The sequence below is a fragment of the Choristoneura fumiferana genome, chromosome 17 (genome assembly GCF_025370935.1).
Source record: "Choristoneura fumiferana chromosome 17, NRCan_CFum_1, whole genome shotgun sequence".
Lineage (NCBI taxonomy): Eukaryota > Metazoa > Arthropoda > Insecta > Lepidoptera > Tortricidae > Choristoneura > Choristoneura fumiferana.
The window spans coordinates 15,799,361-15,812,433 of record NC_133488.1 but is presented as its reverse complement, the minus strand read 5'-3'; the positions used below and the strand labels follow the sequence as shown (position 1 = coordinate 15,812,433).

Sequence of the window (13,073 nt, the reverse complement as noted above, 5' to 3'; positions counted from 1 at the left end):
AAATTTAGTAGAAAATAACTTAATTTGGTCCTGGCGCTTCGCCGGCCGCTGCCGCGGCACGCTCGCTACGCTCGCTCGGCTCGCACACTGTGGTCACAATTGGACCTAACACAACCTAACACAAATCTATGGTCATTCGATTCGATTGGATTCCGATTATAACGACGTACAGTAACAGGTCGAGCATTAACAGGCCGAGCAAAAATTTGGACACCCTAATAATGCACGACCTAATATTGTACGACTTGATAATTCTAATCCAAAATGAGTTCGTATTATCAGGTCGTACAGTGATGGCTGAGCAGTATAGGGTCGAGCATTACTGGTCCCCCATTATTTGATGACGAAATAATTTTCATAATTAACGCATTCACTGTCACCGACGCATATATGCGTTTTAGGAACTTCACCCAGTGCCGCTGTCATAATCTTACTAATATTATAAATGTGAAAGTTTTTGAGTGAGTAGGATGTTTGTTACTTCTTCACGCTGAAACGGCTGGACAGATTTAGATGAAGTTTGGCAAAAAGTTAGTTAAAACATAGGACACTTGATCCCGATATTCCCACGGGATAGGGATAAAATATATAAATGTGGCGTTATCTGGTAAAAGGTACCTTGTTGTCGGTTCTAGTTTCCGAGATAATCGCGCTTGAAGTAAAATGTCGAAAAAAATCATTTTTTCTTTTTTTACTCTATATTAATAAGCAGGGTCTAAATTTTAATTTGACAGAGACACAAGTTTTTAAATCGATTTTTTATGAGTTAAAACATCCCTTAAAGGTACCTTATTGTCGGTGCCGCTCATGAATGCTTTCTGTGCGCTCAGTATCGGTTTGGAAGACGTGTCGGACGTCGGTACTTTGTCGGCGCGTCATCATCATCATCATCATCCTAGCCTATACGTCCCACTGCTGGGCACAGGCCTCCTCTCAGAATGAGAGAGCTTGGGCATTGGGAACTACGCGGGCCCATTGCGGTGCTTGTCGGCGCGTAAAAAACGTCAAGAATCATCATAAATGCGTTTAATTAGATAGAGTAAGGTAAATCATCAATAACTGGCCACCCTTAAGCGGTAGCCAGTTAGGCTCTTATTACACTAGCGATTTGCGGGCGAGTTGAAAGCGAGGTGAGCGTGCAGCGAGTTCGCTTCGAGCGCGTAACGATTTCACCGCGAGCATGAAACGATATCGCCGCGAGCGCGCAACGATGTCGCTGCGAGTTCGCTGCGTTAGCGCCGAAGACGCCCTATATATTATACGAAAGTCTACAATATGGCGTTTTTGGCGCTAAAGCAGGGAACTCGCCATGCGCTCGCAGCAGCGACATCGTTGCGCGCTTGCAGCGAAATCGTTATACGCTCGCAACTCTCCGCGAATCGCTAGTGTGATAAGGCCCTTATTGACGATTTACGCCAATTTGTCTTTTTTTTATTCGACTGGATGGCGAACGAGCAAGTGGGTCACCTGATGGTAAGAGATTACCACCGCCCTTAGACACCTGCAACACCAGGGGGATTGCAGATGCGTTGCCAACCTAGGATACCTCAAATGCAGTAATTTCACCGGCTGTCTTACTCTCCACGCCGAAACACAACATTGCAAGCACTGCTATTCACGGCAGGATTAGCGAGCAAGATGGTGGTAGCAATCCGGGCGGACCTTGTACAAGGTCCTACACCTGCTGGTCTCTAGAGGTTGATTTATAGTAATAATAATAACGATTAATAGTTACAACTACAAATCAAAAGCATTTTTTTAGATCTTATTCTTAACTATGTCACTAAACATTTTACGACCGACAATAAGGTACCTTTTCAAATACGTTAATCATTTAGTGTGTTGAGACAAAATTATAGGTTTTTGGTAAGAGTTTTAATACTACAGTGTTCTTAAATTAAGACTATTAAAATTAATCGTAAGTTATTAGTCGCTTTCAAATGATATCACTTCATACTAAATATTTTACCACCGACGATAAGGTACCTTTTAGAAAATATATAGTGATTGTACCAACTTTTACTAAACTTTACCTTGAATTTTGAGATTGAAAAACTAGTTTTTTAAGATTTGTTGAGTTAATTTAGTCTCATTTGGCTATGTTTTAGCGTACTAAATATAAAAGTTTGTTGATTTTGACTGTTTAATTACATTTGTAAACAACAAAGTTATTTTAGTTAAAGTATTTTTTTATATATAATAAACAACGTTAATTCAAAACGGAGTAGTTCTTATTTAGTGTCCAATTACGCATAATATTTTTTCCTTCGATAAAATCCAATGGAAATATACTATAAATAGAAAAAAATGTAAAAAATCCATCAACCTTTTTTTTTTACTTTATGCACTTTGGCAAGGTAAACTATAGGAAACCGTTGTCCAATTACAAAATTGTTCTTGAAACCTAAAAGCCCGTACAATCTACTCCTCAAATAGCATGTCATCTATGTAACTTCCAACATTAACATACTTTTATTGGGTGTATAAGTTTGAATTCAATTTTCTCATAATCACCTTTTCTGGCTTTTGAGCTTCAACATTTTTTTAAAAAATATCTATTAAACCTACATGCATGTTTCTTACATGGTTCGATAGCTAAATGTATGTAGATTATGGGGATATCAATAACTCAATACCGACAACAAGGTACCTTTTCCCAGATAACGCCACAAATAACAACCGCCGGGCTTAGTCATCATAAAATTTGGTATGTAGTAGGTAGCTGGATGTCTGGACTAACACATAGGCTACTGTTTTATCCCGATGATCCCGATGGATAGGGATAAAATCTCGAACTAATAACCGCTGGGCTTGCGCTGGGCTTAGAGTCATGACATAAAATTTGGTATGTAGATAGCTGGACATCTGTAATAAAACATAGCCTATTTTTTATTCCGATATTCCCACGGGATAGGGATAAAATCTCGAAACAACAACCACTGGGCTTGAGTCATGAAATTTGACCATGATTGTTTTTAATGTAACATCAATGAAAACAACGATTTAATTTTCGGGAATTCCCACGGGAATTAAAAAAAAATCCGGAATTTCAATTCAGCTGCTGGACCTAATGATTTATGTGTGTATGCAAACTATTGTACAAAAGAAAATGAATAAAATACAATTTAAAACTTTGGGATACTTGATTTACGTGTGCGAAGCCGCGGGTAAACACTAGTTATTCATACATATTGAACGCACATGTGCGTCGGTGGCACCAATCATATCAATTAAACAAATAAACTAAAATCATTTAAAAACGCCCAACACGATTGATAAATTCGTACCTTTGTAATAATAAGTGATGGATAATACAGTTAAGTTTATAATTGTAATAAGCACAATTTTTAAATGAATAATCACAGACTGAACACAATAAAGGATCTATTTATTTTAACAGTATTTTATTTCTATAAGTATTGTTAACAAAACATTATCTACAAAATGACTGAAAAATCATATCTATACATCAATGCCCCTACAAAGTTAATTACCAGGCAACAGGAAATTAGGAGTTCCACATACAACCAAACCCTGGGTTTAACATAACTTGATCACAATAACTGTATTTCGGTTTGCTGCACACTGCATATGATAAATGCATAATTAATGTCTGATGTGACCAAAAGGTAATACAATATAGTTTTTTTTTTTACATTACATTACATATACTAGTCTGATCATAAAACATTACATTGCAATACATAAGGTTTCGTATTTATTTATTCTATTTATATCTAACAAAACCTAATATTAAAGCAATTAGGATGATGTTTGAAGTTGAGATGTTAAGGACAATATAATTATGACTGAATATTGAGTTATATGTTGCAAATTATGATTTATCGTGGCATTGGTGGCATGTTTGGCATAGGCCCTGATAAGGCAGCATTAGTTCCCAGTAAAACCTGTAACAATTGGAATCACATAAATTATAGGTACATAAACTAGGGCCTTAATACAGAATCATATTAGACCATTCCATGCCTATAGGCTATAGTTAAGGTCATTTAAAATTAAAATGTTTGCATCTGTACTGTATTACTTAATGAGGCACTACAAGTATAAACAGATAGAATTTTGGAAATGGCTCTTTGTATACAATGTAGTTACAAGGGCTTGGTTGTTTTAGGCGCTGTTTTAAACGCAATGCGTTCGACGCACATCAATTTTGTATCAGATAATGCATGATCTTGCCACTGCGCTCACCGCGTAAGACAATGTTTGGTAATTAGATTATTTGATGCAAATTGATGTGCGTCAAGCGCATTGCGTTTAATGCAGCATTTATCGCATAAAACAACAGAGCGCTTAAAAGATAAAACTAATACAAATTAAACTAACCTGCTTCTGTTGAGACTTTTGCATCTCTTCAACTTGAGCTCTTTCAACTTCGAAGATGACAGGGGCAAAGAGGATAACTGACGAGCTGGCCACTATCCACATAACGGAACGGGACAAACTGTACAATGATTTGGCTCCCGACCTGCAAAAGAAATGAATAAGAGTTAAAGCAATTAGCAAAGTATTAAATTAACCACACATTTTACACCTTGCAATGCAGGAGAGTTGATTAAATTTTATTATAATGGTAATATTTCCATTAGATTTTTATTATGCCCGAATTCAGGTATTTTACCCCACAAGTATTTTAACTTTGTTTTTTACTGTTTTTTAAATTGATTGTAAACAATGAGCCAGTGCTGCAACCTGGTATTTTATTTTCATTATTTGGCTAAGTTATAACTAAATTATTATTTATCTTGATTAGAATGTACTTGAATACTCCATTTCAGGCCACGTCAATTTAGACAAACCACTCCAGTATTAAGTTCACAGTTACATTCCACAGGGAAATTCCACAGGTTACATTTCCAGGACAGGGAAGAGTGGCAGAGAAAAGGGGAGGCCTTTGCCCAGCAGTGGGACATAAAACAGGCTACATAAAAAAAAAAAGTTACATTCCACATAATTATTCTTTATTAGACAAGGGTCATAATGGAGGAGGTGTGAATGTTTTTAAGTAAGCCTTTGTCATATGATGCTATATTGATATAATTATAAATTCATGAGACATGCTTTTGTACACAGGGATACAATTCCATCAATGGATATTTCATCTGTGGCTTCTCATGAAGCTGATATATATAGTCACTTTGTGTTTAAGCCTTGTTAAAACATTGAACCAAAAAAAAGATAAATAATAATTTAACAAGCAAAGGATTGTGGGTTCAAACCCTGGCTTGCAGTTTTTCGAAATTCATGAGCGAATTTACATTTGAAATTTACCACAAGCTTTATGGTGAAGGAAAACATTGTGAGAAAACCTGTAAAGCAATAGTGTGTGTGAACTTGTGATGTTCCCAATCAACACTGGGCCAGCATGGGAACTACGGCTCAAGCCCTTTCTGACAGGAGGCCTATGTTGGCTGGGATGGAATAATTTAAGGGCCAATCAACTTTTTTACCGACACTAATCTGTCCACGACATTTTTCAAACAATTGCAGATTTTTGTAAGTAAACATGTTTTTTCTGTAATTTAATAGATGGTGCACATGAATACATACCATCCTACGTAAGTTCAACCTATTAAACCGTGAATTATCTTGTTGGAAGCATGATTTTTTGGTACCTCCAGAGACAATTTTGGTAACACAGGAGACGCCCGAAGTGTCGGTAAAATAGTTGATTGGCCCTTAAACAAATTCAATTGATTTTGTACCATATATATATATGTACTTGGCTCCTGAACCTTGTATATGTTGATTTGAAAAAGGGTTAATAGAGGAAAATAATATTCTAAGAGTACATTACTTTCACAACTCCATTACCATGACTTAGTGGTGATTGTGTATGTTCCATTTCTGATACAAACAGGGAACATTTCAGTTAGCCCCCATAATCTTTCGGACAGCGTTTCGTCCGGCTCCTGTATCACAAAAATATAAAAGGTTAATCGAGGATAATGAAGTGAATCAACATAACCTATGTTTCAATTCTGCTCATAATGTTATCACTCCGCCTTAACCAAACACACGGCCTTTGATAATTTAGAATTTAAATTCCAAGGATTTCACCAAGTTTAATAAATAATTTGTATACTCACATCTTCGTATTCTTTTAGGGAAGGTCCCAACTCTGGTGAAGATCCCAACTGCGGAAGAGAAAGTAAATAAACATTATAGTGAGCATATTAGTAATTTTTTCTTAAAAATCATGGTTATTACATACCACAGGAAGACTGAAGTTATCTTCGGGCTTACGCTCCGGGGTATCATCTTTGCTTGCTGTCAAAGATTCCATTCCGCTATCACTCTGCTCCAGCTCATCGGTTAGTTCCATAAGCATGTTATGGATTGGGGAACGTGGTCAATAGATTGTAACAATCCTAAAGAGAGCAGAGACGCGGACTTCGCACAGGAAATCTATACACTACACTTTACTTTACTACTAGACAAAAAAATCCTCGTGCTGCGTGCTGCGCTGCTACTACTTACTCTACCTACTCACTCAACCCAACCGGTCGGTCGGTCGCTGGTCGGTCTCGCTCGGTCGGTCGGTAGTCGGTACTTTAGCATAGGCAAGATAGAATTAAAGAATGAATGAAAATGCGTCGAAATAGGTACAGATAATCCATACTAATATTATAAATGCGAAAATGTGTGTGTTTGTATGGTTGTCCGTCTTTTACGTCGAAACGAAACGACGGATCTACGTGATTTTTGGCATAGAGATAGCTTATGGGCGCGAGTGACATACGCTACTTTTTATCCCGGAAAAATGCACAGTTCCCGAGGGAACAGCGCGCGATAACCGAATTCCACGCGGGCGAAGCCGCGGGCAAAAGCTAGTACTATTATAAAAACGGCAAGCGGTAGGTTGCGTAGTGCAGCAGGGTTACTGGAATTCGAAAATCGAAGTTCGTGTCGTTCCGTCCCTCTTACACTTATACTGTTTAATGCAAGAGCGAGAGGGACGCCACGATACGAACTTCGATTTTCGAACTTCGGAGTAGGCCCTCAGGTTGCGTTCAATTTGATTGAACCGCAGGACGTGCCCTATATTACGAAGTGCAAAATTCGAACTTCATTTCTTGCCGTGCCGCCGACGCTCACATTATTTAATACGAGAGTGAGAGGGACAGTACGATACAATCTTCGATTTTCGAATTTCGTAGCTCCCCAGGATACAGACCGCATTTAGTATGAAATATCCTGAAGCCAGTGGAACCAAAATGTTTCATGCCGTTCTGTAATATAATATTTTAATCAAGATACCTACACTTATACCTCTCGGAGTAGTCGTCGGGGCACAGTCTTCTGGAGAGCTACAGGCACAAGGAACTTCAACAGACATTTTTAATAGAATTTGTTAATTACTTTACAAAATCGTTAACTGGTCTAACTCATTTCAAAATATGACAATGTCAATTTAACTTACTTATTCTGAATTCAAACAACTACTTTTACAGTAAAAGAAAATCCGGTTTTCCTAATTACCAAAAAAATGGTGCAGCACTAGTGTTTTTTTTTTGCATGTATTGCTCTTCTTTTCTTTACACACACACCACTGCAGGGCTACTACGAAACTCGAACCTCGAAGTTAGTGTTGTGCGGTCCCTTTGACACTTACACTATTTAATACGAGAGCGAGAGGGACGGTATGATACGAACTTTTAATTTCGAGTTTCGTAGTAGCCCTGCTGACACCACACACAGTCACACACACACACACACACACACACACACACAGACAAAAATAAAGTAAAAAGCACACTCACTATGTTGTCTATGGCCGTTTAAATAGAAATAGAATAATTCTATTTTGCTACAAAAGAATCTCAAGTTCATAATCGACTAAATTTAATGACTGATTTTTTTATAAAAATTACGAAAATAGGATTTAAACATAGTATTTTTGAAATAAATTGTAAAGTAAAAGTTAATAACAACTAGAAGATTTCTAGAGACAGAATTTCAGTGATCTTCGATCTTCACAGTGTCAGCTCAGTCAGGTTACTTGTCATTTACATTTCCTTTGATACATTTAAAATTTTAGAACAATCTCACCAGGATTTTCCTTGGATACTACGTCTATAAGGTACGTTTTTGATTTTGATTAAGTTTCTGTTTCAGTAGACATTTTGTAGAATATTCTTAGTAGTAATATCTGCCAGTTGACTATTAAGTTATTCATGATTTATTTCAGCAACATAATCATACGGTCTTGACCTTAGCATAGCCTTAGCGCAACTTGTTGTCTGAACTTCATTTAACAAGGGTAGGTATGTCTTTGTATGTGTTATACACACACTAAGCATGCATAAACTAAGCAACTTACTGTTCTTGCCAACTTGTTATGACAACAACATATTTATTAAGTAATAATATCACTACTCAAGTATTATCATTCTTATTGGAGATGCAGTAATTATTCCTTGTATCTGACTAAAAAGTAGTTTTTATCCAGCCTTTTTATGAATTCATACCATAGCAAGTTTTCTCAAATAGTTACTTTTTTAAACAGGATTAAGAAAGTACCTAATAAATAAGCAAACTTTTACATCTTAACAGTTTCATTGAAAAAATCTTGATTTAAATATCTTTTTTTATATGATAGAAGTCAAACAAGCCTAGATGTCTTGTCTATCATATGCTGCTTGGTATAGTTTTCTTTTTTTTGTAGCACATTGTCTACTGTTGATGAATTTAAGAATGGCTCTCCAATCTTAACTTACTTTCTATTTAAATCTTAAAACCACTTGCCTCTAATTAAAGATGTTAGGTATAGAATAGTATACCTAAACTATTTACACCTAGTCCTGAGATATGAACCACATTAGAAATATTGTAGCATCAAAATAAATCAGCAGCTCTTTTTTAGGGTTCCATAGTTAACTAAGAACCCTTATAGTTTCGCCATGTCTGTCCATCTCTGTCTGTCTGTCTGTCTTTCTGCAGCTAAGCTCAGAGACAATTAGTACTAGAAAGCTGTAATTTGGCATAAATATACATATCAGTCACACCAAAAGTGGTAAAATATAAAAAAAACTTACAATACCTCCCATAGATGTAGTGGGTGTTTTTTTTCTCTACTAACCCTATATCATGGGCTATTGTTGGATAGGTCTTTCAAAACCATTGGGGGGTTTCCAAGACAATTTTTCGATACAGTGATCTGTTTGCAAAATATTCAACTTTAGTGTAAATTTTCATTAAAATCGAGCACCTCTAAAATGTACTGTTGAGTGGAAAAATTTAAAAAATTTAGGATGGTGGTAAGTAAGTATATCAAATTTACAAGGAAAATTATAACGGTTAAGATTGCTTTGAGAATTATTAGTAGTTTAAGAGTAAATAGCAGCCTAAGGTATGAAATATACCTAAACTTGGAAGATTCCTTACACAATACGAAATCCTTTGAAAAATATTACTTGTTTTTTTTTGGTATGACTACAGAACCCGGTTTTTAACTTTGACCTTTAAGCAAAGAATTTGACACTACTACCTAAATCTCCCCCACTCAACATTGTCCAATTTATACAAGTTTAATTTACTATTGAAGGACATATACAAATATTGCCATTATTGTTGTTGTTTGTATATCTAGGAATAAATACATAATAATAGTAAACAACTTTAAATTGAAAAAATAAATAAATTTAGAAGTCTAAACTGATTACTTGTCACCGTGAACCAGTTTGATTTAGATGCTGGTATAATTTCTAACAGCAGTAAACCTAGCTCTGGAATTTGAGGCTAAGAATATGACCCACTAAAATAACCCATGCTGCTGCCTCTGTTAGTTTAATTATAAAATCAACTGCAATGCCAAGCAGCTGAATTTCTTTTGAACATTGTACAATGAATATTATTGAGATTTCACAATTGCGCCGTTTTTCTTGTTAAAATGACAATATAAGTACATAAAAAATAATTGCGTCGTATGTAACTATCGATTTCACCCATCTTTTCTTAATTTTTTTAATACTTTGTAAATTCTTACGGAATAAAACGGTAAGTAAGTACCTACCTAACCATAAGTTCTTACAGAAGAAATTTAACGAATGTAAACAACTGTTTGGGCCAGATATTTGTATGAATAATACGAATGTTTGTTCTCGGGTCTTGGATGTTTTAATATGTATTTAAGTATGTATTTATCTATATATGTTTGTTTATCCGTTGCCTAGTATCCATAGTAGGTACAAGCTTTGCTTAGTTAGTTGGAACTAGGTCAATTGGTGTCAAGTGTCCCATGATAGTTATTATTTTTATCTATTATTATTATTCATTGCTGATGGTGTGGTGATGATTGATGAGTGAATGTTTAAATTAAATTAATGAGAGTTGCCATGTCATAACACAAAAAAAAAAGTTTCCATGTTTTGTCTTCCATGTGTTGCTCGCGCCATTTTATTTGCGTGAGTGGAAACTAAAGGTTTATTGTACTGATATTGTACTTTATAAATATAGCAGCAAACAGCTGTTAACAGAGCCCGCAAATCCCAGATAGCGTAAGTTTATTTACGATCACGATTCTACGTAGTTTTAAAAATAATTTTCTGTAGAACACTGTATTAAGTATTTAAAAATAAATGGGCTATTGTTTATTATGTTAGTATCGCTCGTCAGTCTAATCTTCGAATAATCGTAAATTACCTACGAACTTTATATTCCTATTATTCCCGTCGTTTTATGTATGTACCTATGCAATGTTATCTTTTATTTGCGGTACCCATCTTTATGTTCACAAAAAGGGAATTTTCAAAAACTACCTACATCGTGAATTTCACTGATGTCGCATCAAAAAACTCACGCAGAGTTTCATGTCTAATCCTAGCGATTGAAATTTCGAGATGTTATCCCGATCCCGTGGATTTTTTTTAAATAAAAAGTAGTAAGTGTTATTCCAGATTTCCAGTTTGTTATCTACATATCAAATTTCGTAAAAAATTCCGGGCTGTCCCAAAATGTTCCATGTACCAAACATTACATCGTAAGAACCCCGCGCTTATCATGTCTCTAATTATAGCGGCTTTAATTTAACGCCCTAAGGTTCCATTAGAAAAGTATGTATGTACGTAATGTATGAATTACTCTTTATTGTAAAAAAGGAAAGAAACAAAATACAAAAAGTCAAGTCAAGTAAAACGTAAAGTGAATAAAAGTAGTACGTAAGTGTAAAGTTTTTAAAGTCGTTAAATTTCTTCTGTAAGAAGTTGTTTACGGTTACGTCGTAGGTACTTACTTACCGTTTTTTTCCGTAAAAATTAACAAAGTTTAAAAAATTTAAGAAAACATGGGCGAAATCGATAGTCGTTCTCAAGTTCCGACGCATTCATTTATGTACTACATAGAAAGATAGATAATTATTAATTTCTTCTGAACTACCAACAATCAATTGTAAGAGAGAGTGAGCTTTTGACCTTACTTACTGCACTACTGCGTACTGTGGTACTTTATGCATAGTTTTATTAATCAGAGATATGGGCACAAAGTATGGGTAAGCTGGTCTAGCATCGAAACACAAGGTTGCGACTAACATAGGGACCGATGCACCATTCTCTATTGCAACACTAGTTGAAGTGCAGCGTAGATTTTACGTAAAATGCAGTTCGTGCGCCTGGGCGCCTGGTATAGCACTAGATAGTACTATAATATGGTTTTGAAAGTCTTACGAGTACTCGTAGATATATGAACTCTACATTATGATGTGATGAAACTCATCAAGGGATACGTTTACCTACTTGTGCTGCGTTTACTTCATTGCATCTTCACCATTTTGGTTACATCACTGAAAGTTTAGTATTAATATGTGTGGCAGTTAGTTTTTTTAGGGTTCCGTAGTTCTATAAGAGATCCGTTTGCATATGATTTACGCGTGCGAAGCCGCGGGTAAACGCTACTTATATTATAAATGCGAAAGTTTGTAAGACTATTTGTTTGTTATCTTATCACATCTAAACTGCTAAACCGATTAAGGTGAAATTTGGTATACCCTCGTAAGTCCCCGTGTACTTCACAAAGTACAAATCAATTGTAAGAATAACTGCCGAATTTACTTTTTGCAGTACAAAATTTTCAATGAAAATATATATTTGGACTTTAAATTTATGTGAGTAATATTCAAAATCATTAAACTCTCGCCTCGGTCTGTAGAACTATGTGTGGTAAAAAAAGTCAGGACTTACGAGGATACAGATAGTTTGAGTGCCGCTGCCGGGGAAGGACATAGGATAGTAATAGTATTTATTCCGAAAAATTGCAGTTCCCGCGGGATAGCGATAAACGAATTCAATTTAAGCGGACAGAGTCGCGGGCTAGTATTGGATATTTGTCGCATGTTAGTACGGGACGGGACCCTACACTGCGCGTTGACCGACGCACACTTGGCTGGTTTTTACACATTGTAGGCTGATGTGCCCCGAGACTTGGAAGTGAATGATTACACTCACAGCTACAAAAAAAAGATTGCACAAAAAAAAATAATGAAATGAATGAGTAAATGTCAAAACCCTGCTGTCATTACAAGACATATTCTTGTGTGCATGACCTCAACTCTGCTGGCACTACCTATAGGTAGTTTAGTTCCAGAAGCTTTGTGACCATAACCCCTTTCTATTTGGCACACATACAGCACAGTTGTAATGTGTGAACATTACACAACGTTATTTCCATTGGCAATATTATGGTGGGAGAGATTAGGATATAGAGATAGCTATAGAATATGAATGTCTTTAAATTATAAATAGTTAAACTTGTTTTTAAAGTTTTTTACTCGCTTGTTTTAAAAATAAATCATCAAAAGTCCCCTGGACAGCTGTCTGGGCATTTGCCCATTATTCGGAAATTAGTTAACGCATTTTTTCAGTTCCTTCACGATGAATAATTATAGGTACTCATCAGGGCTCACACCTCTGAGTTTACCACGAGTGTTATGGTGACGAAAAACACCGTGAGGAAACCTGCTCACGCCCGAGAAATAGTTCAATATTGTGTGTGAAGTTCCCAATCTGCACTGGGGCCACGTGGGATGGGAATGGGAGCTAGTCCAAGCCTCATTCAGAGAA

At 36.0% G+C, this 13,073-nt stretch overlaps 2 protein-coding genes across 4 annotated transcripts in view; one reads left to right on the top strand and one right to left on the bottom strand.

Annotated features, from left to right (window-relative positions):
- Window positions 1–3,367: 3,367 nt before the first annotated feature.
- Window positions 3,368–7,487, bottom strand: mge (translocase of outer mitochondrial membrane 22 homolog mge). 2 transcript variants are annotated; one of them, XM_074100627.1, is made up of 5 exons: window positions 7,283–7,487; window positions 6,108–6,155; window positions 5,833–5,930; window positions 4,345–4,486; window positions 3,368–3,908 (listed from the first exon to the last, which is right to left on the bottom strand). In XM_074100627.1, the coding sequence occupies exons 1-5, from the start codon at window positions 7,355–7,357 to the stop codon at window positions 3,843–3,845; spliced, it is 429 nt and encodes a 142-aa protein (XP_073956728.1). In that variant the 5' UTR covers window positions 7,358–7,487; the 3' UTR covers window positions 3,368–3,842. The 2 variants fall into 2 exon arrangements, with proteins under 2 accessions (XP_073956728.1, XP_073956727.1); XM_074100626.1 differs by lacking the exon at window positions 7,283–7,487 and adding an exon at window positions 6,233–6,541.
- Window positions 7,488–7,781: 294 nt separating this feature from the next.
- Ip6k (Inositol hexakisphosphate kinase) overlaps window positions 7,782–13,073 on the top strand; it is a 47,137-nt gene continuing 41,845 nt past the window's right edge. For both annotated transcript variants that reach the window (XM_074100622.1, XM_074100623.1), the window contains exon 1: window positions 7,782–8,101. The gene's annotated coding sequence lies outside the window, so the exon portion shown is untranslated. The remainder of the gene's footprint in view (window positions 8,102–13,073) is intronic.

Bases quoted from the DNA above. Each gene is read 5' to 3' on its own strand.
- mge (XM_074100626.1), bottom strand. From the start codon at position 6,349: ATGCTTATGGAACTAACCGATGAGCTGGAGCAGAGTGATAGCGGAATG. The intron at 5,931-6,107 runs GTGAGTATACAA...TTTGTGATACAG, and splicing joins CCCTAAAAGAATACGAAGAT to GAGCCGGACGAAACGCTGTC. The intron at 3,909-4,344 runs GTTAGTTTAATT...CAATTGTTACAG, and splicing joins AAAAGTCTCAACAGAAGCAG to GTTTTACTGGGAACTAATGC.